General features: G+C 36.9%; 4 protein-coding genes and 3 non-coding genes across 9 annotated transcripts; 6 read left to right on the forward strand and 1 right to left on the reverse strand.

The window, feature by feature from the left end:
• The first annotated feature begins 438 nt into the window (after window positions 1-438).
• LOC145047328 (putative E3 ubiquitin ligase SUD1) lies at window positions 439-6,112 on the forward strand. Of its 2 annotated transcripts, XR_013682190.1 has the most exons (9): window positions 439-961; window positions 1,668-2,348; window positions 2,428-3,150; window positions 3,255-3,466; window positions 3,542-3,865; window positions 3,949-4,109; window positions 4,187-4,350; window positions 4,440-5,180; window positions 5,795-6,112. XR_013682190.1 is itself a non-coding variant. In XM_078995585.1 (8 exons), the coding sequence occupies exons 1-8, from the start codon at window positions 626-628 to the stop codon at window positions 5,079-5,081; spliced, it is 3,243 nt and encodes a 1,080-aa protein (XP_078851711.1). In that variant the 5' UTR covers window positions 439-625; the 3' UTR covers window positions 5,082-5,448. The 2 variants fall into 2 exon arrangements, 1 of the variants encoding a protein (XP_078851711.1); XM_078995585.1 differs by lacking the exon at window positions 5,795-6,112 and having other exon boundaries at window positions 4,440-5,448.
• A 7,122-nt stretch (window positions 6,113-13,234) lies between these two features.
• LOC144999288 (small nucleolar RNA R41) lies at window positions 13,235-13,333 on the forward strand. Its single transcript, XR_013660801.1, has one exon. It is a non-coding gene; the product is annotated as a small nucleolar RNA R41 (small nucleolar RNA).
• Window positions 13,334-13,396: 63 nt separating this feature from the next.
• Window positions 13,397-13,475, forward strand: LOC144999298 (small nucleolar RNA Z155). Its single transcript, XR_013660811.1, has one exon. It is a non-coding gene; the product is annotated as a small nucleolar RNA Z155 (small nucleolar RNA).
• Window positions 13,476-13,543: 68 nt separating this feature from the next.
• Window positions 13,544-13,650, forward strand: LOC144999286 (small nucleolar RNA Z103). Its single transcript, XR_013660799.1, has one exon. It is a non-coding gene; the product is annotated as a small nucleolar RNA Z103 (small nucleolar RNA).
• An 8,401-nt stretch (window positions 13,651-22,051) lies between these two features.
• Window positions 22,052-22,456, forward strand: LOC145046499 (uncharacterized). The gene has a single exon (XM_078994785.1). It carries the CDS (start codon window positions 22,052-22,054, stop codon window positions 22,454-22,456), a length of 405 nt encoding a protein of 134 aa, XP_078850911.1.
• A 90-nt stretch (window positions 22,457-22,546) lies between these two features.
• On the forward strand, window positions 22,547-23,302 carry LOC145046500 (uncharacterized). The gene has a single exon (XM_078994786.1). It carries the CDS (start codon window positions 22,547-22,549, stop codon window positions 23,300-23,302), a length of 756 nt encoding a protein of 251 aa, XP_078850912.1.
• A 444-nt stretch (window positions 23,303-23,746) lies between these two features.
• Window positions 23,747-27,003, reverse strand: LOC145047329 (polyadenylate-binding protein 2-like). Of its 2 annotated transcripts, none has more exons than XM_078995587.1 (8): window positions 26,392-27,003; window positions 25,990-26,108; window positions 25,246-25,902; window positions 25,079-25,156; window positions 24,901-24,990; window positions 24,692-24,832; window positions 24,242-24,607; window positions 23,747-24,135 (listed from the first exon to the last, which is right to left on the reverse strand). In XM_078995587.1, the coding sequence occupies exons 1-8, from the start codon at window positions 26,630-26,632 to the stop codon at window positions 23,884-23,886; spliced, it is 1,944 nt and encodes a 647-aa protein (XP_078851713.1). In that variant the 5' UTR covers window positions 26,633-27,003; the 3' UTR covers window positions 23,747-23,883. The 2 variants fall into 2 exon arrangements, with proteins under 2 accessions (XP_078851713.1, XP_078851712.1); XM_078995586.1 differs by having other exon boundaries at window positions 24,692-24,835.
• Window positions 27,004-27,375: the final 372 nt, after the last annotated feature.

Genomic DNA, 27,375 nt, shown 5'->3' on the forward strand with positions numbered 1-27,375 from the left:
TGCCTGTGTCTGTCGTCAAGTTTTACCAAAACGCCGTCTTAACTCATATATGTATATAAAAATATTAACTATATACAAAATTGTTACAATATTTCACGCCTTACAAACGACATGACTTGTTAAAGCTCAGAAAAATTTTAAATTTGACATTATCACCAAGACACGCTTACGTTATTTAGAACCTTAGTTTTTCTCCTATTATCCTCGTTCAATCGTACAAGACTTGAATAATACCCTCAACCACTTTGACCGAAGGAGACCACCCAACATTGAATATTGCTGGGTTCTGGGTTCTTAGTAATTAGATTTTATGATATTTTTAAATAATAAATAAAATATTTAAAATCGTCAAAGTCAATAAATATCTCGAACACGGAAAAGCGTAACAATTTGCCATACCAACGTACCTATAGATCAGAAGATCGAAATAATAATTAAAAAAAAAAGGGGGAAAAAGATAAGGGCATAAAACCTAATTAAAACATTTTCCATCCGCCATCGATCCACAACTTTCGTTCTCGTAACCGTCTCGCTCCGATTCCAGCCTCCATCGCCATCACAGGGAGAGGATCTCGAGGAGAGGAGAGGGAATCTCGCCTCAAATCTTACGTACATCTGCCAAGAGATGGCGAACGAACAAGCGGTTCTACCGGCAGACGACACAGTTCGAGACATCGCTGTCAATGCACCGGTTTCTGCATCTTCTTCATCATCGGTTTCTTCTGCTTCGGTTTTGACATCAGAGACTGTTTCGGATAATGCTAATAGCGGCAAGAATACGTCGAACACCATGTATGATGACGACGACGACGAAGAGGGGGACGTTTGCCGGATCTGCCGGAATCCGGGAGATGCTGATAATCCTCTACGGTATCCTTGTGCTTGTAGCGGTAGTATCAAGTTTGTTCATCAAGACTGCCTTCTCCAGTGGCTCAATCACAGCAACGCTCGGCAGTGCGAGGTTCTTTCTCTTTCGTTTGATTTGATGTTTGTTGAATGATTGTTCTTCTATGTGCAATTATTTTGTGTTTCATTTTTCTTTATAAACGAATCTGTTATTTTATTTGCTGTCAAGCTTAGATGCAGGTGTAACTGTAGATTACAATGATGCATGTCAATAAGCAAAACCATTTCTATTCCATAGGTTATGGCCCAAATGACTAGAAATCTTGTCATTTTGTTATATGGTGGAACGTTGTATTGATCATCAAATCACTGGAAAGTAGTTGGAGCTGCCTTTAAGGTCTTAATGGGTTGGAATTATGGCGGTGTTAATGTATACAAGCTATAGGGCAACAGTGTCCTTTGATTCAATTATTATACGAACTGTACTTGAGAAATCCTCCATGTGATTAGAACTCAGAAGGATTTAGGTTTGATTTATTATCCGTTGTATGTGATTTTAGGCTTTATGTGAACAATCCTAATGGTGTAGCCAAAGGAACCTATCTTGTGTGTTAATAGCATTCTACATATCATGCTCGCCAATCTTTTCCTTGCTCATTTATGATTTTTGGATATATTGACCATAGGAAAGAGATTCTTATGGACTTATGACATTGATAAACTAAGCAATGCTTATTCTCTAAATTATATCTATGAAGACAAGTTTACAAAATAGCTTTGTAAAACAAAATTTAAACTGGTTTTCTGAACATGTATTACAGGTTTGCAAACACCCGTTTTCATTCTCACCAGTATACGCCGAAAACGCCCCTGCAAAGCTCCCTTTCCAGGAGTTTGTAGTAGGAATGTCAATGAAAGCATGTCACGTATTACAGTTCTTTTTACGCCTCACCTTTGTCCTTTCCGTATGGCTTGTAATCATCCCCTTCATTACATTCTGGATATGGCGCTTCTCATTTGTCAGAACTTTCACAGAAGCCCAAAAACTCTTCCTAACACACATCTCCACCACCATCATCCTCACCGACTGTCTCCATGGCTTCCTACTCTCCGCAAGCATCGTCTTCATATTCCTCGGTGCCACCTCACTCAGGGACTATTTTCGCCATTTACGAGAAATCGGAGGGCAGGATGGTAATGTTGACGATGAAGGTGATAGAAACGGGGCCCGTGCTGCTAGAAGACAAGCTCAACAACCGAACAGAAACATTGTAGGTGATGATGTGGCTGCAGCACAGGGGATCGCAGGCGCTGGTCAGATAATTAGAAGAAATGCTGAAAATGTTGCTGCCAGGTGGGAAATGCAAGCAGCTCGTTTGGAAGCACATGTGGAACAAATGTTTGATGGTTTGGATGATGGAGAAGGTGCTGAAGATGTTCCTTTTGATGAACTTGTTGGCATGCAAGGACCTCTTTTTCATTTGGTTGAAAATGCATTTACTGTAAGTATTATACTATTATAGTTATAGCAATTAGTTCATATGTTTTTGTTTTTGAATATTTGTTGTTTTCTTTTTTTAGGTTCTTGCTAGCAACATGATATTTCTTGGTGTTATGATACTTGTCCCTTTCCACCTCGGACGATTTATACTCCATCATTTATCATGGCTTTTATCATCTGCTACAACCCCGGTGTTAATGACGGTTGTACCCCTCACAGAACAAGCACTTTCTCTAGCGAATATCACTTTGAAAAACACTTTGACTTCTGTTGCAAATCTGACATCTGATCAGAGTTCCAACTCAGAGATTATTCAAACGAATGTCACTACTCCCTTTTCACCTGATAGTATTCTAGAAACAACATCCGCCACGTCATCATGGGTGTCTGATGTCACAACTCTTGCTGTCGGCTATGTCTTTGTGTTCTCTCTTATAGTTTTCTACTTTGCAACAGTGGCGCTTATTAGGTACACGAAAGGGGAGCCTTTGATCATGGGAAGGTTCTATGGAATTGCTTCGGTTCTAGAAACAATCCCTTCTCTTTTCAAACAGTTTGTGACAGCTGTCAAACATTTGATGACTATGATAAAAGTCGCGTTCCTTTTGGTGGTTGAGTTGGGGGTTTTCCCTCTCATGTGTGGGTGGTGGCTGGATTTTTGTACTTTGAAAATGTTTGGGAAGTCAATCGGTCAACGGGTTGACTTTTTCTCAGTCTCTCCATTGGCAAGCTCATTGATTCATTGGGCTGTAGGAATCGTGTACATGCTACAGATATCGATATTCGTCAGCCTTCTCAGAGGGGTGGGTATATGTATATATGTCTGATCCCAAAGTCTAATACTGTAAATGTAATTAGTAATTACCATTCTGCCCTTGTGATTAAGATTAACATGTTATTTCTTCAGGTTTTACGCCATGGAGTTTTGTATTTTCTGCGTGATCCGGCTGATCCTAATTACAACCCGTTTAGAGATCTGATCGATGATCCGGTTCACAAACATGCGCGTAGGGTTCTTTTGTCAGTTGCAGTTTATGGAAGCTTAATAGTAATGCTTGTGTTTCTACCAGTTAAACTTGCCATGCGAATGGCCCCTAATATCTTTCCTCTTGATATCACGTAAGAATAAAGTTAACTTTTTGTATTATTTGATATGCTTATTTTGCTTACGTATATATATTTTTTGTATTGTAGAGTGTCAGACCCGTTTACTGAGATCCCAGCCAACATGCTTCTGTTTCAAATATGCATTCCATTTGCTATTGAGCATTTTAAGCTTCGGGCAACGATTAAATCGCTTCTACATTATTGGTTTACTGGAGTGGGATGGGCACTTGGGCTGACCGAGTTCTTACTGCCCGGACCTGAATTCCACCCTGCAGCAGCAAATGGAAATCGGGATCCAGCAAGGCAGGATCTGGATCTGGATCGGGCTATAGTTGGACATGTGGCTCCTCCTCCCATAGATAATAATTTTAATCCTCCAGAAGCCGATGTTGATGAACGAACCGATTCAGAGTAAGGGGTTGTTTCTTTTTTACTTAATCAGCTTAATGGGTTAAGCACTTAATCTGGACAATTTATTTTCTTCACTTTTGTAGGAGGTATGGATTTGTGATCTGCATTGTGTTGCTTTTATTGGCGGCTTGGATGACACTTTTGATCTTCAACTCCGCATTAATCGTGATCCCCATCTCACTTGGGCGTGCCTTGTTTAACGCGGTCCCACTTCTCCCAATCACACATGGCATCAAATGCAATGGTAAAATTAAAAAAAAAATATTTTCTTTATTTTTTGAATTCATTATATATTAATCAGCATTCAACAATTTGTTTCAGATCTATATGCCTTCATAATCGGAAGTTACGTCATCTCAACCGGACTAGCTGGTGCACGATATGCCATTGACCAAATCAAAACAAAGCGAGCCACAGTTTTACTAGGTCAAATCTGGAAATGGTGCTCCATTGTTGTCAAGAGCTGTATACTACTATCGATATGGGTAAAAAAATAATATATTATATATTTTATTTTATTTGGGAATCTTTTTTTTTTTTTTTTTATATTTAACTTTGTGTTTCCATTTTGCAGATTTTTGTGATCCCGGTGATGATCGGGCTACTGTTTGAGCTTCTGGTGATTGTACCAATGCGGGTCCCGGTAGATGAAAGCCCGGTTTTCTTATTGTACCAAGACTGGGCTTTTGGGCTTATCTTCCTTAAAATCTGGACACAGTTGGTGATGCTGGACCAGATGGCGCCACTGGTGGACGACAGCTGGCGGGTGAAATTCGAGAGGGTGAGAGAAAACGGGTTCTCTCGGCTGCAGGGAGTTTGGGTGCTGCGGGAGATTGTGATCCCGATTGTGATGAAGCTGCTAACGGCTCTGTGTTTTCCATACGTGTTGGCACGAGGGGTATTTCCAGTATTTGGGTACCCGTTGGTGGTGAACTCGGCTGTTTACAGGTTTGCATGGGTGGGGTGTTTGAGTTTTAGTTTGGTGTGTTATTGTGGGAAGAGGTTTCATGTGTGGGTGAGGAATTTGCATAATTCCATAAGGGATGATCGGTATTTGATTGGGAGAAGACTTCATAACTTTGGGGAAGAGACAGAGAGACAAGATGATGAGTTGTTGGTTGGTAATGGTGAAGGTGATGATGTGGTAGGGTTGAGGCATAGAGTTAGGGGGGGAAATGTTGTTCCCCTGGAGGCTGGAGGGGGGGTGTTTGTGTAAATACTAAATATATTTTATATGTAGAGAGATTGTCAAGTAAGTATATAGAAGAAGAAGAAGAAGAAGAAGAAGAAGAAGCAGTGTGGTAATTGGTAAAAGGTAAAAAAAAAGTGAGGTCTCATCATATCATATCATATTATCATATATATGGGTGGCTGTCTGATCAATGTTTGTTGACACAAATATATGACATGTGTTACATCATCAGATGAGATTCATACTGATGGGACTTTTTAGAATGATAGACTTGTTTCATGTTATAATCTGTAACATTTGAATGATTAAATCCGTGGGATTTGATTCTTGAGTCAAGCTAAAAGTTTGCTAATGAAGTTTTAGTGCGACTATGGAGAATATGGTTCAAATAGTATGAAGACTATGGAATATGGATACTACTAAAACTAATTATTGACATAATTAAGTAGATGCCAACAGGCATGTAAACATAATATATTGCCTTAGTTTGATATATCCACTCCTCTTATAAAAGCCAACTCCTTTATGCGTAACTTCAAACTATCTTATTACTTATTTCTTCATTGCCCAATCTGTGTCCCATTCCATTGATTGTAATAGTCTCCACCTTCCTTCTCGTAAGTCTCTTTTGATGTCTAATAGATAATTTGTAATTTGATTGGCATTAATGTTTAGTATATATTGATGTGCTTGTTGTTCTTATAACACATTGTTGTAATTTTTGTTCTGCATGCTAGTTGTCATCTACATAAGGCAACATACTTATGTAGTTAGGAGGGTGGAGTTGTTCACGATCTACAGTGTGAGGAGAGCGCTCATGAGAAGGAAGTGAGAATATCACATGAGGTTAGACATGAATGAGTTGGCTCTTACATGTTTTCATGACCTCATATTAGATTGTGTAGATGCTTAAAATCAAGATATTGAAGTAGTATATGAGTTTTCTAGGTCCTTGTGTCCTTTTATCTATTTGTGGTTTGAGTTTTTGTACCAAGGGATTGTATTTTGTAAAAGTATTTACCGATATATAGTAATTTAAAATTTAATTACCAAAATCTAGTAATTTTTTTTTCTTCGGTAAGTCTTATCTTTTTAACTTAGACATACATGTCATCTTTTTGTTTTTAGTTTCTTCTTCTCACCTATGCTATCAATAGTGCTCTATAGCGTTTTGCGGTGTTACTGAACCGCTATTTTGAAATAGCGTTTACAAATAGCGGTGACATTATTAGCGGCACTATTGACCGCAAAACTTATTAGCGCTATAGCAACGCTACACCTGCTTTTACAATTTCGTACATATTAGGCTACTTTGACAAAGAAAAAAACGATTGTGTTATTTCAATATTAAATCTTTATTTTTTTTAACTAGTCCACTACATTATTTGTGTTAATAAGTTCAAATAATAAATATAATTAATTACAAACTACAAATCAACAAATGACAATTTCATTTTTCGTCTTTTTTAGTACTTAGAAACTACGAACAACTTAAGATGTAATGATATTTTGATACTTTTTAGTTTTCATATAACTATATTAGAATATTATATATAGATTATGTTATGTTTGTATGACTTGAGTTGTAATAATATTTTGACACTTTTTAGTTTCCATATAACTATATTATAATATTATATATAGATTATGTTATGTTTTATATGATTTTTATGATATTAATTCCATATAGTATTAATAACCTAATATAAATATTGTATAAATATATAATATAAATTATACATAATAATAAACAACCGCTATACCATTGTTATACCACCGTGATAATCGCTATTTCAAATAGCGATCGCTATTGAAAATTGGATCGTGATAACTGCTTAGCAGTCTCCATTGTAACCATTCTTGTCAAATCCGTAAGAACTATGAATTTGGTTTAATGCATAGATAACAATGGAAGGGTAAATTATAAATACAATTCTTCGTGTACCCAATTTTTGGAGCTTAAATATGGGATTTGATGCTGATCAACAACCAAAGAAGTTAATTTAAGGTTTTCATAGGTTTCGAGTTCCTTTACAAACCTCATCTGGTAAATAACTTCTCCATGGAAATTTCTTATATGGTACTTTCCTTCCGTGTTGTCATAGACATACATTTCTTGCTAGAATTTAAAATCAAACAAGTTGACTGGTTTACTACTAATTCACCTTATGATTGATCAGACAGGTAGGCTGGCACAAACGAGAAGAAGGTATGACCTATGTCCTATGGGGGAACGCACACATGGAGAAATTGTTCTCGCTTACACTGTTTTTGTCTCTGCCACCGATGTAAAAAACAACACAGATGATTTTGATGTTACGACGTTTTTGGTGTACTTTTTAGCTACTCTTCTAATCACCGAAACTGGACTTGTCACATGAAGTAGCTTGAGTACTGCTAATCACCACAATGGTGGGGCCATTAGTCCGAGAGTTAAGTCTCGTGACCATCAAAACAGAGGAAATGAATGAGCAGGTGGGTGGATTGGGAGATACCATTGAAACTCGATGAGAGAGTAGAATATATACGACTGTAGGAGAAGGCTTGAAGGTGAGGGAAGGGGGGTAGAAGAAGGAAGGAGGCCGACTGCGAAAGCAACGGTGACAGAATGAAGGCGTGGGATGAGGGAAGACAAGAGGGTCGTTGATCAATTTATTTAACTAATTTAATTTTAAATATGAAATACAATTATTTGGTAAAAAATTTAAATATTACAAGTACTTGGTAAATATTTTATACAACTACAATTATGTGGTTAAAAACTCATTCTTATTCATGTGCGGTTGTGCCTTCCTCACTTTCAGCTCTTTGCTCTTCTCCTCAAGAGAGTGAGGAGAGTAGAACGAAGAGTTTTGAGTTTTAAATACGTTAATGAAGGGATATGGATCGTGATTTCTCTCATTCTTTCATTTTACTTGTCCCCCATTACTCTTTAAGCAGGGTAATCAATGTGATACGAAGACTGACATCTATAGTGAGGCTTTGAAGAGCAATTATGTTGGTTTAGTTATGACCCCTTTGATAGTGTTAGTAATTGTGACATGTAGAACTAGGTTTTGGCATCCACGAGTTGGGAAGAAAGAGGACTCATGGGCATTCCAATTAGAGATGCACAAATTGGCCAGTAATGAAAGAGATCAAGACTAAACACCAAGATTGACCCGATCTAAAACAAGACGGAACTGAAAAAAAAAAAAAAAAAAAAAAAAAACGGTTCAAAAAATTACATGCCAAAACCGGTAAAGAAAAAGCCAAACTGTTCAAGATCGCTTTTGTTCACCTCTAGTTTTAATTTGTAGAAACTCCGCTAAAGATATTTTTGTGAAGGGTAAATCGTAAATGCACATGTAATTACTATCATGAAAGGACCATTTAGATAAGGATTATCCTAAATTTCGCAATGAGAATGACAAGAAGGATTGTTTGTTGATTTGTTTAACCTAGAGATAGCAGATAAACATACGAAAAATGAGTTTGTTACTTTAAAAAAAATAACATGCGGTTGTTTGCAACTTGAAGACAAACATTTAGTTACTTTCCAAAATACACTAATAATGTTTTTTTACAAATCATAAATGGGATCAAATATGGTTCGTTTTGTCAAATGGCTCAGAAGTTGGTTACAAATAGAAACTCGGTTTTTTAATGGTCAAAACCATCATTTATCTTTTTGAATCTTTGCACTTGGATTCCAACATCACTTAAATGGCCTAAACACTGAAGCAATTAGTTAAGCATAAATATTTAACTATAAGTATCCATCAGCTAATGTTTTAATGCAAATTTCAATAAATCTTAAACAGAGTCGACCCATGGGGTGTTCAACATGTCCCAATGAATATGTAACACCCCGTTCCTGGTACGTATTTATTTTAATTAAATGTTCTTTAGGGAAGAGCTACTCGGTGAGTTGTAGCCCTAACTCGCCGAGTGGATGCAGACTTTAAGTGATCTACTCGGCGAGTCCACGCTTGGACTCGGCGAGTAGGCCAATCAGGAGGAGACCCTAATCCTTAGGGTTTGCACCCTATTTAAACGTCATTATAGCCCCATCTTAGCCTCCATCACCCTCAGAGCATTCCTTATCGAAAACCCTAGCCTCCATTGGTAAGTTTGAGTGATTGATTGCCTTGTGAGGGGACTTTTGGTGCACTTTGGAGCAAGTGGAAGAAGGGAGAAGTTGAAGAGGTCAAGGAAGGGGACTTAGATCTAGAACACATTCATTTGTGGCCATCCATTCTGGTAATAAAGTTTTCATCTTGGTTATTGATCTATTAGAACTTGTTTGTCCCTAAATTGTTGCTTTTAAGCCCTAAAACCCCAAATCCTTGAAGAGAAACCTTATGGTTGGGTTATACTTCAGATCTGGACTCTCATTACCTTCTTGAAGTGTTAAGTTTCGGTCATATTGATGATTAAGGTCCCTTTTGAGCTTAGAACCCCATTAAGAACTTAGTTTGGACATTTGAAGCTCCTAAAGCTATGGATGCACATAAAGTTTGCAACTTTACGTGATAAGTATGCCCTAGAAGCTTGGATCTGTGGTTTGGAGCCACTGCATGGCTCAAATCAGGTCTGTATGGAAAAATGACTGAATGTACTCAACGAGCAGAACGATGGACTCGACGAGTCCTATGAAGATAGTCGTGGACTCGGCGAGTTGGATGAGCAACTCGGAGAGTCCGATGAAGATTGCCTTAGACTCGACGAGTTGTTCTTCAACTCGGCGAGACAGATGAACGCCAGGATGTTGACTTTGACCGGCGGGTAAAATAGTCATTTTACCCTAAGATTAGTTATCAGTATTTGACTTAGTGTTTATGGAAATTGTAGCCGGGGAGTTCCGGTTCAGCAGTCAGGCGTTCAGCAAGCAGACTTTTAGCAGCTACTTCGAGGTGAGTTACCTTCCAGTAGCGGTGGGTCTAAGGCCACAATGCCGGCCCACTAGTAGGAATTATATGATTAGATGATTGTCTCTGCGATATTCATCTAGGGTTGCCACTAGTAGGGGAGATAGTCCCCAGGTTACCGGTCGATAGGGTCGAAGGGGCAGTTATGCCCAACCATGCTAATAGATTATGTGATACGTGTTATGTGGTAGTGGTATGGGTGAAATAGTCCCCAGTATCCGGTCGAAAGGACCGAAGGGGAGACCAGCACTCAGATATGCTAGTCAGTATCCGGTCGAAAGGATCGAAGGGGAGACCAACACCCAGATATGCTAGTCAGTATCCAGTCGAAAGGACCGAAGGGGAGACCAGCACCCAGATATGCTAGTCATTATCCGGTCGAGAGGACCGAAGGGGTAGGTCGAGCACCCAGATATGCCTGACAATATTTGTATGTTATATGGTTATTTGGTATGCGGTATGTTGGGGGAACTCACTAAGCTTCGTGCTTACGGTTTTTAGTTGATGTTTCAGGTACCTTTTCAGCCAAAGGAAGGAGTTAGCGCGGTAGCGGCATATCACACACACGCTCTTGTTTTTCCGCACTATGAGACATTCTGGGATTTGTACTCTGATATTATTATGATCTACGTTCGGGTTTACAAACGCGAGACATGTTTTATTAAATGATATGGTCGAATGATATTTTGTTACTAACATTTTGCAAATCACTTAATTAAAAATGAAATTTTTGATCCATAATTTTTGGGATGTTACGGAATAGGGCCCACCAAACAAAATGGCCCAAGATTTTATTAACATATGTCTTAGAGTAGGTTCAATTTAGCCCAAATCTATATAGATTAATCAAATTGTGTGGAGGAAGTCGGGTGCTTCACACTCCGCACTCCAAGCGGGAAATCAAAGAAATCAAGGAAAATACGCTTTAGTTTCTATGTTCTTGGATTCCGGCTCACACATGGGGCGATATTGATGGCTAAGAATGTATTTAATTACATACGATTAAAGTGAAGAAAAAAAAACAATTATTGAATCGAGAACGCAAAAATGAATCTTAGTCACATAAATCATATATGATTAGATACGTATAATCACATGTGATTATATATATCTAATCACATATGATTTATGTGGACACTATTCATTTTCGTGTTCTTGATTCAATAATTGTTATCGTGTATTTAATCACATGTGATTATACATATCGAATCACATATGATTTTATATGAATATGATTTAATTTCTTGTTCCCAATTCAATATTTGTTATCATTTATTTAATATAGTTATTATCATGTATTTAATCATATGTCATTTTATGTATTTAATCAAATGCGATTAATATGGACAAAGAACAATTATTGAATCGAAAACAAAAAAATGAATCTTGTACATATAAGTCACAGTGATTAGATCATATAATCACATGTGATTTAATGAGAACAATTAACGAATCGAGAACGTGGAAATGAATCTTGTCTGCTTGTCTCACTAGAGAGCAAACTACATTCTGTCTTTCCTTGTTCACTCTACCAGAATAGGGTATCCGTGAATGGTAACATAAAACAAGTAATGCCTACATAATAGGAGAGTCAGTGTAACTCACCTCCTTGAACTTGAAAATTAGCTAGCGTGAGCCACATGGATCCTTTCCTTTCTGAAAACCTACACAACAATTATTATATTATTTAGCTTGTGCTTTGTTGTATTACTCTTATAAAACTTCTATACATATTTCTTTATTTTCTCTTTGATTGTAGTGCTCTATTTGGGTTATGTTGTCTTACCTTTCAACCCATTCTTAAATTTCAATAAAATAATATTGGTGAATTACCCCCTTTATTTTCATAAATAGAAAGATCTCGTTCTGATGATTTTTGGTTTATTTTATATTAAATTTACAAGTTAGTAACTTTAAGTTGTCACTTTTTGGACCACGCAACACTCTTGGAATAAACTGTACCAATATACTAAGAATTACATCAATCCCTTTATATATGAGGAATTATACATCCATATCTAACTATAGGATTTGGAATTTTGGCATTTGGAGTTATGATGAATTTATTATGATTTTTTGAAGACAATGCATGAAATCTGTGATACCATGGACCAGCCTGATAAGATTGCCAATTTTAACCTTCAAGGAATTGGAATTTCAAAATATGATTCAAAGTTTGAAGAAACTAGACACAATAAGATTTCCAGAAAGCTAAGTCTCATGATTTTTAGGTGTTCTTATTGACTTACACGAATTTTAGAAGTTGGAGGATAGGTTTGGGAAAATTGATCATAATTGCTTTTAAATCACTTTTGATGTTCTGTTAAGGACTTAATGGTTAGGTCTTAAGTTTATCACTTTTAACATGACTGTCGGTTACTTATTAGGCTATTAAGATGTGAAATTCACTTTAACCTAAGGGCCTTAATATGCTTGGCTTAATGAAGGTTCAAAGTTAAGGATTTTCACATAAAATGCCACTTTTACACTTATCAGGTTCTTTTAGACAATATGACGAACACCTTGTGTGTATGAAATCTTACAATGATCATCGACTCTCTAATGGACTCCAATCCAACCCTCAGAGCTTACTATTTTTAATAAAAACAATCCAACCATGTACATAATTTCTCAACAAAGTAAGCACATGAACAAGCAAGCTCATAATCTATCAACAACAAGGAACATTAAGGGAAAATTTCAAATAGAACGATTTATATGATGTGAAATCAAGTATTAGACACTCAATTAGTCGTTTATTATAAGCTTAATTTCATGAATTTCGTGATAAATCAAGTTAATTTTAAGTTGAAAAAGTGCACATGTATAGACTTAAAAAAAAAAAAAAAACTACCTGGAAGCTCTCATACATACGCTGCATTAGAAAAAAAAAACGAGAATGTTAGATATATTAAAATATATTGAGAAATTTATTTAAATTCTACAATAATTTCTTTAAGAAAAAAATATATTATGCTTCAAAAGAGAATTTGAAATAGAAAATATTGATGGGAGTGAAATGTGCATAACCATAAAAATGAAAGGGGCGTAAAGCAAACATTAATATTTCAAGGTCATAAACTACAACTTGGTATTTCTTGTGTGCCCTATCGCTACCATTACAGCCGCCGTATGCATAAATTACACTATAAATGCACACAATGACACAACCGATTGATTCAAAATCCCCCATCGCCGATCAGATTCCTGGTAGGTTTTTTTTTTTTTTTTTTTTGTTAATAATCTAATCGAAGAAGAAAAAGAAGTAGAGATGCTGTGATGATGAAAATCTACCTATTTTATGAGGGTAAACTTGTTTTTCTCCTTGTGATTAGAAACAACCAATGGATCCTTCTGAGCATCCTCTACCATGTATTTCTTTGTGTTTTTTTTTCTTATTTAATATATGCAATTGATTTTAGCTTTTGTCATTGAGGTGATGAGAAAGTTGTCGGAAAACATAATGTCGATCTAAAAATACTTCCAGACTACAATTATCTGATCAATGATTTATACTTTTGATTTGTATCTAAAGATGAAAATTTTCCAGAGTTGATTAATTAGGTTTAGAAAGGGATGGACGTGATGATTATTTCCCCAGATGATCGAATTTGATTATACTGTGCGCTATTTAAACATTCTTCTAAATTTTTAGGAGAATCCAAGCCAGAAATCTGATCCATCTATTTTCCAATTTGCCCGGTTAATTAGTTTAGGGTAATTGTTGTTAGTTTGGATCCAAATGCTGTGCTTATGTCCATTTTCAGAATCAAATGTTAAATGAAGCAGTTTATGATTAAACAGGATGATGCCATGCATTTGCTATCATCGATCCACTTTTCCTGCCTCTTTGTTATCTAATATAACCACTCCTTTGCATCCATAAACACAACCCACTCGGATAATCAAATATTACAATAATAAAACTGAAAAGGGATTTGATCTGTTAGAATTAGTGGAGAGAACCTTTCTCTAACAGCAATTTCAACCATAGTAGTATTCAAAGCTTCTGATTCGTGTCAATACCATTATCAGAAGCTGCTCTCAATACCCCCCTGTAATATGAAATTTGATGACGTTTTTTTTTCTTTTTCTTTTTTCTTAAATTTGTCTGCCGAGGGGCTGATTGATATGCATTTTATTACGTTTGCAAATTGGAAACATAAATCCCACCAATCAAACCGTAAGCCAATGCAACACAAAACAAAACAAAACGATCGTAATATTAATTTCCTTTTTGACAAAAAAAGCGATTCTTTTTTTGTTTTGGTAAAAGGATCACCGTGTCAGTAGCATTGCAATTTCGGAGAAGATTTCGAAATTCCGGACTAGCCTTTCTGGAATGTCCTTTCGTAATGTAATTTGTATTTGGAATAATGACTTTTTAACGAAGTTTAAAATATGTAAAAAAAAACCATTGTTTTTTTTTAGTTCTCAAAATATCATTTTACCGATTATTGCAGATTACCCGGGTTCTAAATGTTTAAAAAATACCATTGTTTTTTTAGTACAAAAAATATCATTAATGTTACTGTTTATTAATGTTACTATTTTTTCACAGAATACCAACGAAATATAATGTGTTCAAATAAAATATTGTGGTAATTAGGTGTTTCAGATAAATTGAAAAATAACTTAAAAGTGTAATGAAGTTTCCAAAATGTTCAAAAAATACCACATTTTTTGTTAAATCCGTTGTTGGATTATGTAGAATATAATCACCGGAGATCATGAACTGTCATATCAGTTCACAACAATTGTGCAAATCTTTTTCATTTCTTCACTTGATCGTCCTTGTAGAATATAATAGCCTTAGTTAAACATTCTTAACTTCCGATTCACATTTATGTCTCAAACCTATAACATATATGTTATAGATGCACATATTATATATAAATGTTAGCAGTTCATTAATGTTGCGGCATAAGATAGACATAAAAGAGAAACGAGTGTGACGTTATGTCATGAGAATCCTAAATAAGATTTTATATACAAACTGATTGAGTGATCGAATGAAAGAGAGTACACAACTGGTGTGAACTGCTACGACGGTGACTAATTTCCGATAACTGTGTTTTATATAATCTCGAAACAACGAAGGTAATAAAAGATGTTCTGGAAAAAAAAATGGTTTTTTTTTTAACATTTTCGAAATTTCAATGGTATTTTTTGTATTAAAATATATACTTCGTTGGTATTTTTTGTACAAATGATATACTTCAATGATATTTTTTATGCTAAAAAACTAATTGTATTTTTTGAACATTTTGGAAATTTTGTTACCTTTTTAAGTTATTTTCTGTTTACCTGAGATAGTTGGTTACCAGAAGGTTTTATTTGAATACATGTGTACTTCGTTTGTATTTTGTGTACAAAAAATATTTTTTAATGGTATTTTGTGTACTAAAAAAAGACAATAATCTTTTTTATATATTTTTGAAACTTCGTTACCTTTTTAAATTATTATCCCTTTTTATTTTTATTTTTATTTTATGTTAATTTCGATTGACGGTCGTTCGTGATCGATTATGTATCCAATAAAATATGTATCCAAGTGTTTAATTATGATTCAGAGTTTTTTCCAACTTTATATGCTAACAATAACTCATTTCTTTTAAATGAAACAAAAAATGTATTGAGAAAAACTATAATGTTGGAATTAGAGGTGAGCATTTGGACCGGTGGACCGGACCGGACCGAACCGGACCGTTTTTTTGGACCCCCGGGCCGGTTCTCGGTTCTAGGAATCCATCCCGGTCCGGTCCGGTTTTTTTCCCGGTCCGGTCCGGTTTTTACCAGGTTTAGAACTGGTTGGACCCGGTTTAAAAAAAATTGTAATTTGTGAATTTTTTTAAACAACGATAACACATTCATTTTAAGTCGGATTGACACGCGATTTTTTCCAATGTTTAATTTACAATTTGTAGATGAATTTAGACTATAATTTTGTTGATTTTGGTATTATATTCAATGAGTTACAGTCTTTCAAAGTTGAGCTATCAAAGCTGAAAATTTTCAGCTTTTCAGCAACATTTTTAAAACTTTGTAATCTATGAAAATTTTTAAACAACCAGACCTCATTCATTTTAAGTCGGATTGACACGTGGTTTTTTTCAAAGTTTAATTTACAGTTTGTAGATGAATTTAGACTATAATTTTGTTGATTTTGATATTATATTCAATGAGTTGCAGTCTTTCAAATTTGAGCTATCAAAACTAAAAAAATTTAGTTTTTCAGTAAGATTTTTAAAATTTTGTAATCTGTGAAACTTTTTAAACAATCATAACTCATTCGTTTTAAGTCGGATTGACCTACGCTTTTTTCCAACATTTAGTTTACAATTTGTAGATGAATTTAGACTATAATTTTGTTGATTTTTGTATTATATTCAGCGAGTTACAATCCTTCAAAGTTAAGTTATCAAGATTGAAATATTTCAACTTTTTAACTATTATTTTAGTCTTAGACTATAATTATGAATTTTATGTATCTTTGAAAGATAAATCATATGAAAGGGATCATGGTGAACTTGATTTATATGTTAGTTGTTTTTATTTGGAAAATTAATTTTGCAAGTTATAATATTCTAACATCAAGGTAGATTAGTTATGCATGAAACAGAAATGTAATCATTTTTACAAGTTATATCGTATCAAACCCAATAACATATTCGTTTTAACGAGTTCTATCAAACCCAAAAACATATTCTAACGAGTTGTACTCTATGCATGAAACGGAAACGTAGTCATTTTTACAAGTTATATTGTATCAAACCCAATAACATATTCGTTTTAATGAGTTCTATCAAACCCAAAAACATATTTTAACGACTTGTACTCTATGCAATTAAAGTTGTACCGGTCCAAACGGGTCCAAGAACCGGAAAACCCGGACCTGGACCCGGACCCGGACACGGACACGGACACGACTCATCCGGTCCGGTCCACGGTCCACAATATTATCCATAACCGGTCCGGTCCAAGAGCCGGTCCGGTTCGGTCCAAATGCTCACCCCTAGTTGGAATTGTATGAAACAAAAAATCTAATGCAACAATTTGTAATTACAAAAATTTAGATATATTCAAATAACAATATAATGCAATTTTGTACAAATCTCCATCGATATTAGTTGGCCCAAGTCTTAATGCAACGGTCTATGCCCACCGATTGATCGGCCCTTTTAGAAACCAACAGAAGAAAACTCTATGATCCTTTTTATCGTCATATTGTTGTGATATCTTGGTGTCTTTCACAATGGTGAGTGTAAAACTTTCGAGGTGTCATTATATTAGTGGGTTTGGTACCCCAAATACTTGATATAGACAGTCAATGTTATTGTTTATACAATTGTCTAACCATGATGGGTATATGTGTGTGATGTCTTTTCTTTCTTATTACGTATGCCTAAGTACCAACGTTGGCATTTGGTAATCTATATGGAGAACCAAAATGATTGTTGCCAGCTCTACCGATGCATGCATAGGTTCATTGTCTATTTGTATTGTAGACATCAAGTCGATCTTCTTGTAGTGGCCTCTCATCTTATGTTGTGGCTGCTGTATGGGAATAATAGTGGTACCCTACAAAGAAAACATAAGATTATTACCCACTTAGCTACGTAAAAGAAATTACTAATGATATGTATAATTTAACGACTAATTATATTTATAGATTAACGATATAATACTTGTTAGATCCATCAAAGTTGGATACCAAACCAAAATACTCATCTTTCACAAGTTGACAAGGCAATAGACTGTTAAACCACCTCTCCAACAGATATAATAAAGACACACCAACCATATCCTCGTACGATAACTGTTGTAAATAACAAACTAATAGACACGCAAGTAAACCGACAAATAATATTGAGAATTATATGTCGATTACTTGCGAATAATAGATCCAATTATTATTATTATATTTACCGAGTTTCGTCCAGAAACCAGATCTATCCTTCTCGATTAGATCTGATTATAAGAAAGGTAGAAGAAGACTGTCCTGTTATTGGACGAATTAAACACAAGACAGTTGATTGCTGATCTTGATCTTGATGTAACTGCACGGATCAGACTCCTGTCCTTAAAGGTTTTTACCTCGCTTGTACTGGCTGTAAGCAACAGAGTAAAACCCCAGGATTTAATGCAGCTTTATCGATATTCCAACAGCACTGGAAATTGACAAACACAAAGCGACTACTTGGAAACTAGGGAAAAACGCAGAGAGAGGGAGGAAGCTTTCAGATTTCAAGAGGAGTTAATGCGGCTCCTAGGGAGCTGTATTTATAGGTATCGTAACCCTAGAAGGCATCAAACGGGCCCCCATAGGCCGACCCCAGAAAACCTAGGGCGACAGCTTGCTCTCCAAGCAAGCCATTTCCTGATCCTTCTAGAAGGCTTGACCCTCCTCAGCTCCCAGCGACCGATGCGAAGTGCAAAGTGCGCCTAAATCGCGCCATTTCGCGCACTCGCGGCGTCGGCTAGTGCTAGGCTAGGCTAGGCGCGCGTGTGGGCTTGGCCCATTCCTTTGATCCACTAAATCCTTTGAATGCTTACCAAGGGAATAGTTTTGGAGATTGCCAACTTGCAATTCCTTTATATATAAAGTTCCAACAATCCCCCACCAATGTGGGATACAACGGAAATTGCCAACTTGCAATTCCTTTATATATAAAGTTCCAACAATCCCCCACCAAGTTGGTAAGTTTCCTTTCACTCAGACAGATGATGTCACTTGGGTGTCACGAAGATTAAACCCTAGTTTAATGAGAACAAACAAGAAGAGACCAATTCAATGGTATCCTTATAGGTTTAAACCATGAACCTAAATGACCTCTCCGGTTTACCCCCACACATCACAAGTCATATTTGTGTTCTCCCTGAGCGCTATTATGGCCATGCGATATAAATCCTTTTCATGACCCTCTAGAAGATAAACCACTAATCTTCACTTGAGGCGGCACCACCTCTAGATCATATAGGCAAAGTTTTACAACATCTTTGTTGCTTAGATGTCTCCAAAACTATGTTAAGAGTCGTAACTCAACCTCGTTCTCGGCAACGACGTACTATCCTACCTCACATGGATCTATCATGAATGATAATACCTTCTATCGTTAGTGATTTCGTTGTTACCCGTTAAACTTGAAAATTAGGAGCACTAATGTCAAGTTGGGTTTCCATCACTAAACGATTCTATTGTGGTTTTAGACCCATGACTCTCGTGGTAAATGTAACCAAATCTTTCGTCAGAGGTTTGGTAAACGGATCTGCCAAGTTCCTACTTGTCTTGACATAGACAACCTTGATGGTACCACTTTCAATTAGTTGTCTCACAAAATTGTGTCGCAGACCTACATGTCTTGACTTCCCATTATATATCGCATTATATACTTTAGATAGTGTGGCCTCACTGTCACAGTACATGGGTATTGAAGTCATCGGAATATCCCACAAACGGATATCCATTAGTAGATCTCGAATCCACTCTGCCTCTTTGCCAGCTGCTGCTAAGGCAATTAGTTCCGCTTCCATCGTTGAATGAGCTATGCATGTCTGTTTCTTGCTCGCCCAAGAAACAACACCAAACCACTTGTTGATTTTGAATCACTAGTGTGATCAATCCAGTTGGCATCAGAATAACCTTCAAGTATTCCATTAGATGACGAATATGTCAACTCAAAAGTACTTGTCCTTTTCAGGTATCCTAGTACTCTACCCACTGCCTTCCAGTGCTCCATCCATGGATTAACCGTGTACTGACTCAATTTGCTTACAACGAATGCGATGTCAGGTCGCGTGCAGTGAGTAGCATACGTCATACTTCCTACTGCACTGGCATATTCCAGTTGAGCCACTGCTCGACCAAAATTCACCTTCAGTTTTACACTTGAATCAAAAGGAGTATTGAATTCATTAATGTTCAAATGTTGAAACTTTATCAGAATTTTCTCTATGTAATGAGATTGACTCAGAGAAATCTGACCACCTGTCCTCTTCACCTTGATACCAAGAATAGTATCTACTTCTCCAAGATCTTTCATCTTAAAGTTCGAGGATAGGTATTTATTTGTCTCAAGAATACCTTCTAGATGATAAAGACATATAACTACTATATAAGTAGGTGTATATTTAGAATAAATACACATGTCAGCATTGTTGTGCTGAAAACCAAAGACTTAACAAGTCTACACACTTTGTTTTCTTGTCCAGGTATTACGAAACCTTCAGGTTGCTCCAGGTAAATCTCCTCTTTGAGATAACCTTCAGGTTGCTCCAGGCAAAGTGCGCCTAAATCACGCCATTTCGCGCACTTGCGGCGTCGGCTAGTGCTAGGCTAGGCTAGGTGCGCGCGTGGGCTTGGCCCATTCCTTTAACCCACTAAAGCCTTTGAAGACTTACCAAGGGAATAGGCTTATAAACCCACAAAAGTTTCTTCCCCCCACCAATGTGGGATACAAAGGAAATTGCCAACTTGCAATTCCTTTATATATAAAGTTCCAACAATAACACATGAAGAGATGTTTCAAATACATTTATAACATGTTCCAAATTTACTGACTTGTTCGTCTTGATCATAGAAAACGCACATAATCAGAAGGCATGACCGAAACTTATAGTTGCAAAAAAATCACTAAAATGGAAGCAGGTGACGAGGGAAAATTCCAGCTTCCTAAATGTCAACTGGTACTCGCCGATCTCAAAAACCATTTCCTCTAAATCGCTCTAAGGCTATGTGACAACTTCTTTGCAGAATATGTAATGTAAAAACAAATGACCCCCTTCTACCTTGACAAGAATATCTAACCACCTACCAAAATATGTATGTTAGAAGATAACCTCACATGGTTTCGGTTCTTGATTTTTGCAAAAATATATGCGGCAATGAAATGTGGTCATGCAGGAAAAAAAACATGTCTTAAATATCAAGACATTGTAAGAATCATATAAAATGTGGTCATGCAGTAAAAAAACCAAAAAGAAATTAGCTTCAATACAACACTGAAGAAAATTCCGAACTGATTATGGCGTTTTGGAACAGATTAGTTTATGAATTTCAGACTTGTTCTTCATATTTAAGACATGTTTTTCATGTTCCAGATTACGAAATTCATTTTGGAATTACCTAAGGCACATTTCATTGTTAACCTAACTACTCTTCTAATCTTTGGGGTCTATACTAAGACTAAATAATAACTACCTACCTATAACACTTGCTATCAATTACTAAAACATTTCGGAACTGTTTCATGTTCCAGACTTACTCATAAAACCTTCAACTCATCGAAATTGGATGTCACTTCTTTTTTGCCATACTTCGTTCGAAATATGATGTTTTGACATACATTCTGGAATGCCTTATGGGGCCATTAAGTTCGGAATCCAATACAAAACAAGTTGGGCTAGATAACGCCACCTTGTAATGTCCCATTGCAGTTTTTAGCTTTCAAACAAAACAGGGTAATTGTTACTCTATTCAAAATATCTTACACGGTTGGCTATATCACTCAACTTCTCATCTAATAAAATAAATATGGCATTTGTTGATTTAACTGGCAAATACTCTCACATTTCTAAATGTAAACTTCCTCTAAACAAAAGCAAAAATTGATTTTTAAGTTGCAAGAAAATCGTTATATCTGATTTGTTTTTTAGGTCAAGTTATATTAGTTTGAGATATTTAAAATACCCCTAGGCCCTAAGACTAGAGGGTATGGTGCGGTTTGGGACCGCACCTTGGTGCCACATCAGCAGGGAACACCGCCCCCAGGGTGCGGTTTCCTGCCATTGAGACCGCAGTGCGGCCTTTGAAGACCGCGGATTTTGATTGGTGGGTCAAATTTTTGACCGTTGAACGCTAATTTTGTCCTTTTTTTTTTATTTTTTTTATTTTTTTTATTTATTTTTATTTTTTTATTTTCCTTCCTATATATATACACATCAAACTTAATTTTTTTCACAACACAATCTTCTCTCTCTCAAATTTTTTTTTTTTTTAAAATCACCACTCTCCAAAAAATGTCATCTTCTTCATCTTCTGAAGAATTTCAGACTATTTTTGATACCGCTATTGCGTGTGTTTAAATGGCGGAACAAACATACAACGTTGTATGTAACAACGCAGCTGCAAGTTCTCAACAGAGAACACGAAGATACATTTACAGAAATCGTGAAGAAGCCAACCAACGTTTGGTGCAAGATTATTTTGCAGAGAATGCCACTTACCAAGGGTATTATTTTCGTAGGCGCTTCAGAATGCTCAAAGGTTTATTCGAACGTATAGTTGAAGATGTAACGAGGGAGTGCAGTTTTTTCCAACAACGCTACGATGCTAGAGGTACACCCGGTTTCACTCCGTTACAAAAATGCACGGCCGCACTTCGTCAGTTAGCATATGGCATTCCGCCTGATGCGTTACACGAAAGTTTTAGGATGTCTGCTAGGACAGCACGAGACAGTCTCCATTTTTTCTGCAAAACTGTCATTTAGTTTTATGGTCCAAAATATTTACGTAAGCCTACACGTAATGACATCTTGCAATTGCAAGCTCATCATGCTAGTGTGCATGGGTTTCCTGGAATGCTAGGAAGCTTAGATTGTCTCCATTGGGCATGGGAAAATTGCCCTACAGCATATCATGGGCAATTTACACGAGGTGATCATGGTCACCCAACGGTGGTACTTGAAGCAGTTGCATCACAAGATATGTGGATTTGGCATGCTTTTTTTGGTTCTCCTGGTTCGATTAACGACATCAACGTTCTTAACCGTTCACCAATATTTAACAACATATACGATGGATCCGCACCAGATTCTTCTTTTCAAGTGCATGGAATGCCATATAAGTATGGTTATTATCTGGTCGATGGAATCTATCCTGAGTATGCTGTGTTTGTTAAGTCGTTTTCAGCTCCACATGTTTCTAGACGAAAGAAATTCAAGAGAGCTCAAGAAAGAGCTAGGAATGATGTTGAGCGTGCTTTTGGAGCTCTGAAGAAACGGTGGTTCATACTGAAAAAACCAGCAGCTTATTTGGGCGAGGAAAAACTTCAAGAAATCATGTATACGTGTATTATAGTGCATAACATGATTATTGAAGACGAAGGAAGAGCGATATGTGCGTTTGACGAGGAAGAAATCATACCAGAGACACAGCCAATAGAAATTGGTGGCGAAGAGTATATAAACAGGAGAGCAGAGATACGTTGCACCGAAACATTTCACAATCTTCGCAATGACTTGGTGGAACACATTTACGGGGTTCAAAACATTAACCTTAATTTGGATCCACCGGATGACCCCGAAGATGAGTTCTCGGAGAACGACTTTATGTAGTTTCCTTTAGTTATTTTCTTTATGTTTTTTAAGTTTCTAGGGTTATTTAAATGTCATGTGTGTGTGTGCGTTTTTTTTTTCCTTTTTTTTTTGGTAACGCAATGTACTTGTTTTTTTTTTTTTTTTTCAAGTAGTGAAGAATTATGTTTTTTTATTAAAATAAAAAGTATATTAAATTAAATTAGTTAAAAAAAAGAAGTTTTATTAAATTAAAATACTTAAAAAAAACAAAAAAATAAAAAAATGTGGCACCACCCTTGGTGTGGCAAGAAACCACACTTAAGTGGTAAAAGATGACATGACGTTGATGTGGCGGGGAAGGGAGTGCGGTTTCGGTGGCACCACTCCCTCCAGCCTAACAAGCATCTCATCAACATTATGAAAACAGGCAAGAAAAACAAATAAAATAACCAACCAAAAAGCAAGAGAGGATAAGAAACCATCTCAAAATTCAACCACACATAAATATTAAATAGTCAAAAGAAACTCCTAACAACTCACTCAAGTCAAACAACCAAAAACCGAACAATAAATCCAAACATAATCTCTAAAAGTCTCAAAACCTCAGACATTCGATTAGTTTAAGAAACAATGCCGTCATTCAAGGACAAAGCAGCAAGCTGATCAGCAGGGCTTCCAACTCCAGCCTGACCATGACCACCCACATTCCTCAACACATCCATAGCCTCAGCCACCTTTGCCTTCAAAGCTTCCGGAGACTCCAACAGATGAAGCACCTCCGTCTGATCCATCTCCAGCAGCATCCCTGTCACCTTAGCAGCTGACTCTCCCTCCACCTGTTCCACCAACGGGTACAAACTCTCCCCCAACATCTGCACAACCAAATCCATCATATTTACACTTTCACCCCCTATCCAAATCTAATTCTTCAACAAAAACAACAACATTCAAATAACAAGAAAAAGGGAAAGGGCTTACAGTTCTTTGTTCTGTTGGAGAAGCATTTGCAAGAGCAGAAGCCAAAGCACCGATCGGAATCGGCTGTGCCATTCCGGTCTCACGGATTGGCATTCCGTTTCCGATGTCGTACGGAATGGAACCCATTGGAACTTCACCCACATTGCGTCCAGGTGGATAACGGTACATCCGTCCACGTGGGACCATCTGTTGCTGCATGAGGGGAACTGTCTGTTGCTGATTCTGTTGACCCGGCATGCCACCTCGCCTGCCACCTGGACGCGGTCCTTGCTGACCTGGCGGAACCATTGGCATGAAGAAGTTCGGCATCGGGCCCCCTCCTGGCCTCATCCCTGGAACTAGTTGCTGTTGGTACCCAAAACCAGGCTGTATCCACACACAACAAAAAAATCATCATCATTCAAAATTCTTTTCACAAAAAAAAGGAATTGGAATTGGAATTGGAATTACTTGGGGAGGAATGAAGGTAGGCTGAGCTTGACCATAAAACATTTGTTGACCAAGACCGGGACCACCAGGAGGGTACATTGGCATGCGGGGTCCACCAGGAGCAGGTGCCATTGCAATAGGTCTCATCTGTGAAAACTGTGCCTGCTTTCATACAATTTAAACCATCACCAATTTTTATATTTTATTTTTAAAAAAAATTGTAAACAAACCTGCAATCTTGCCCTTCTGTCTTCTTTGCGTTGAGCAAGTGCAACATAAAGAGGCTTGCTAGCAATCATCTTCCCATTCATCTCAGTCAGCTATAAAATTAGATACAAAAAGTTATTAAACTTTTTATATAAATTAACTTAAATATAATATAAATAATAAACACAAACATCTACTTACAGCTCTAGAAGCTTCCTCAGAAGTTGAAAATGCAACAAAGCCTGATCCTTTGCTAGTTCCATTAGGATCACGCATGACCTGATAAATAAACATTAAACAAATACAATTAAATTAATCAACGGTTAATGAAATTAGTTTTGTACTGAACTATTCTTTGATTAACAAACCTTGCAAGAAGTTATGGTACCAAAAGGAGTAAAGAACTCCTTGAGGCTTTCATCAGAAATGGTATCATCAAGATTCTTGATATAAAGATTCAGCCCTTGTGATTTGTCAACAGCTTCCTTCATGGTCTGTTCAAATCGTTGTTTGAGTTCCTGTTCTCTTTCATTCTTTTTCTGAGCTTTTCCAACATACCATTCTTTATCATCAAACTTCTGTCCATTAAGACCATCTACTGCTTTAGCAGCATCTTCAGCATTCTCAAAGTTAACAAAACCAAAGCATTTGGAGTTGCCTTCTGCATCCCTCATCACAACTGCACTTGTGATTGTTCCGTATTCACTGAATGCTTTGTTTAAGTCATCATCTGTTGTTGATTCAGACAGGTTCTTAACAAAGACATTAGTGAACTTGCTCTTGTCAACAGCCAATTCTCTTTCTTGCTTACGGAGGAAGGGGCCTACATACACTTGCTTGTCATTCAGAAGCATGCCATTCAGCTTCTCAATGGCTTGTTGTGCAGCTTCCTCAGTGTCATACTGCACAAACCCATAGCCCTTTGACTGACCAGTCATGTCTGTAGCAATCTTGCAAGAAAGGATGTTGCCAAAGGTAGAGAAGGTGTCATGAAGTGCTTTTTGGTCAATTGCCTTGTCCAAATTCTGTGTTGTTCAGGAAACAAACAAGAGATCAATCAGTAATGATGACAAGAAATGCAAAGAGAGATAGATTTTGAAGTTTAGATATACCTTGATAAATATATTCCCGGATCCGCTTTTGCGTACACTGGGATCACGATGGGAATACATTATCCTAACAGCCTTTCCATTGAGAGGTGTGAAGTTCAGCACCTCTATCGCCCTTGCAGCTGTCATTAACATAATCAACAGAGTTTGAGACATGAATCTTGAAAACAAATCAAAATGTTAGAATCGATGCAGGTCAAAAGCCCATGAGCAAGTAATGAATTAGCTTTTTAATGTCGTATTCATCAGAAACGAATCCAGTTACTTGTTTGCATACTCGATTCGATTTTCAACTACTATTATTGCTAAATGAAATCAGGTACTATCAGAAGAAAGCGAAACGCTAAGACGTTAGACAGACTATATACATTTCAGTATAAGAAAATAGATTTCGGCGGAACTAACCATCTTGTGGATTCACATAGTTGACATAGCCATAGCCAAGAGATCGTCGAGTAGACAAATCCCTGCAAACTCGAACCGAAACCACCTGACCTAGCTGGCTAAACAGCTCAAACAGTTGCGAATCGGTGACGTTCATCTCCAAATCACCGACATACAACGACGTCGGGACAAACTGCTGAGCGTTGCCACCAGATGCAGCACCACCGTTCACCGATTGAGGTTGAAGAACTTGCGCCGCCATCTCAAAACCCTAGCAAAAATTTTCTGTTTTCCAGGTATTTTTCTCTTTTTTTTGCTTTTGTAACTTCCCTCTCCCCCTTCTTATTTCAAATCTTAATAGATAGATAGAAGGGAAACTCAGATAAAAATTCAACTTACAACAAAACACGCCGCAGAAACCCTAGAAATTTTTTCGCTTTTTTGTAGATGCTTGTTTTTTGTTTTGTTTTTGAAATGGGTACAGGTAGCTAGAGAGAGAGGAGAGGGAAGGATAATAGGTATGGATAGATTAGTCGGAGATCCGACCAGAGAACGGCTAGATCGCCGCTAGGTTACGGCGGGATGAATGAGAGAGAGGTAAGCCAAACAGAGAGAGGGTTGAGATAAGTGTTTTCCAGGGCATATAAATCCGCAAGCAAACCAAGTCGAGGGCTTCGGGCACACGTGTGTGAAACGCGAGGGTCCATCTGTAAATATCTGGAAGTATGAGGGCTAAACCAACGGTATGGAATTTTAAGAAAGACATCTACTCTAGATCACAATATTAAAGAGGGTTCTTTGCCAAGTAACTTTTCATTCATAATGTCTTAAATTTGTCGGTTAAACGATTTTATGTTTTAGGAAGGTAACATTGTCCCTTTTACTTATGTTGACCTCTCATCAAAGGTAAAACCGGTAAAAATCATGTTCCCTCTTTCCTTCTTAACGAACGTTAAACAAACCCGTTAAAACCCTTTTTACAATCATTTCCCCCGATCAAACATC

The sequence above is a fragment of the Lactuca saligna genome, chromosome 5, assembly GCF_052625555.1.
Source record: "Lactuca saligna cultivar CGN05327 chromosome 5, ASM5262555v1, whole genome shotgun sequence".
Taxonomy (NCBI): domain Eukaryota; kingdom Viridiplantae; phylum Streptophyta; class Magnoliopsida; order Asterales; family Asteraceae; genus Lactuca; species Lactuca saligna.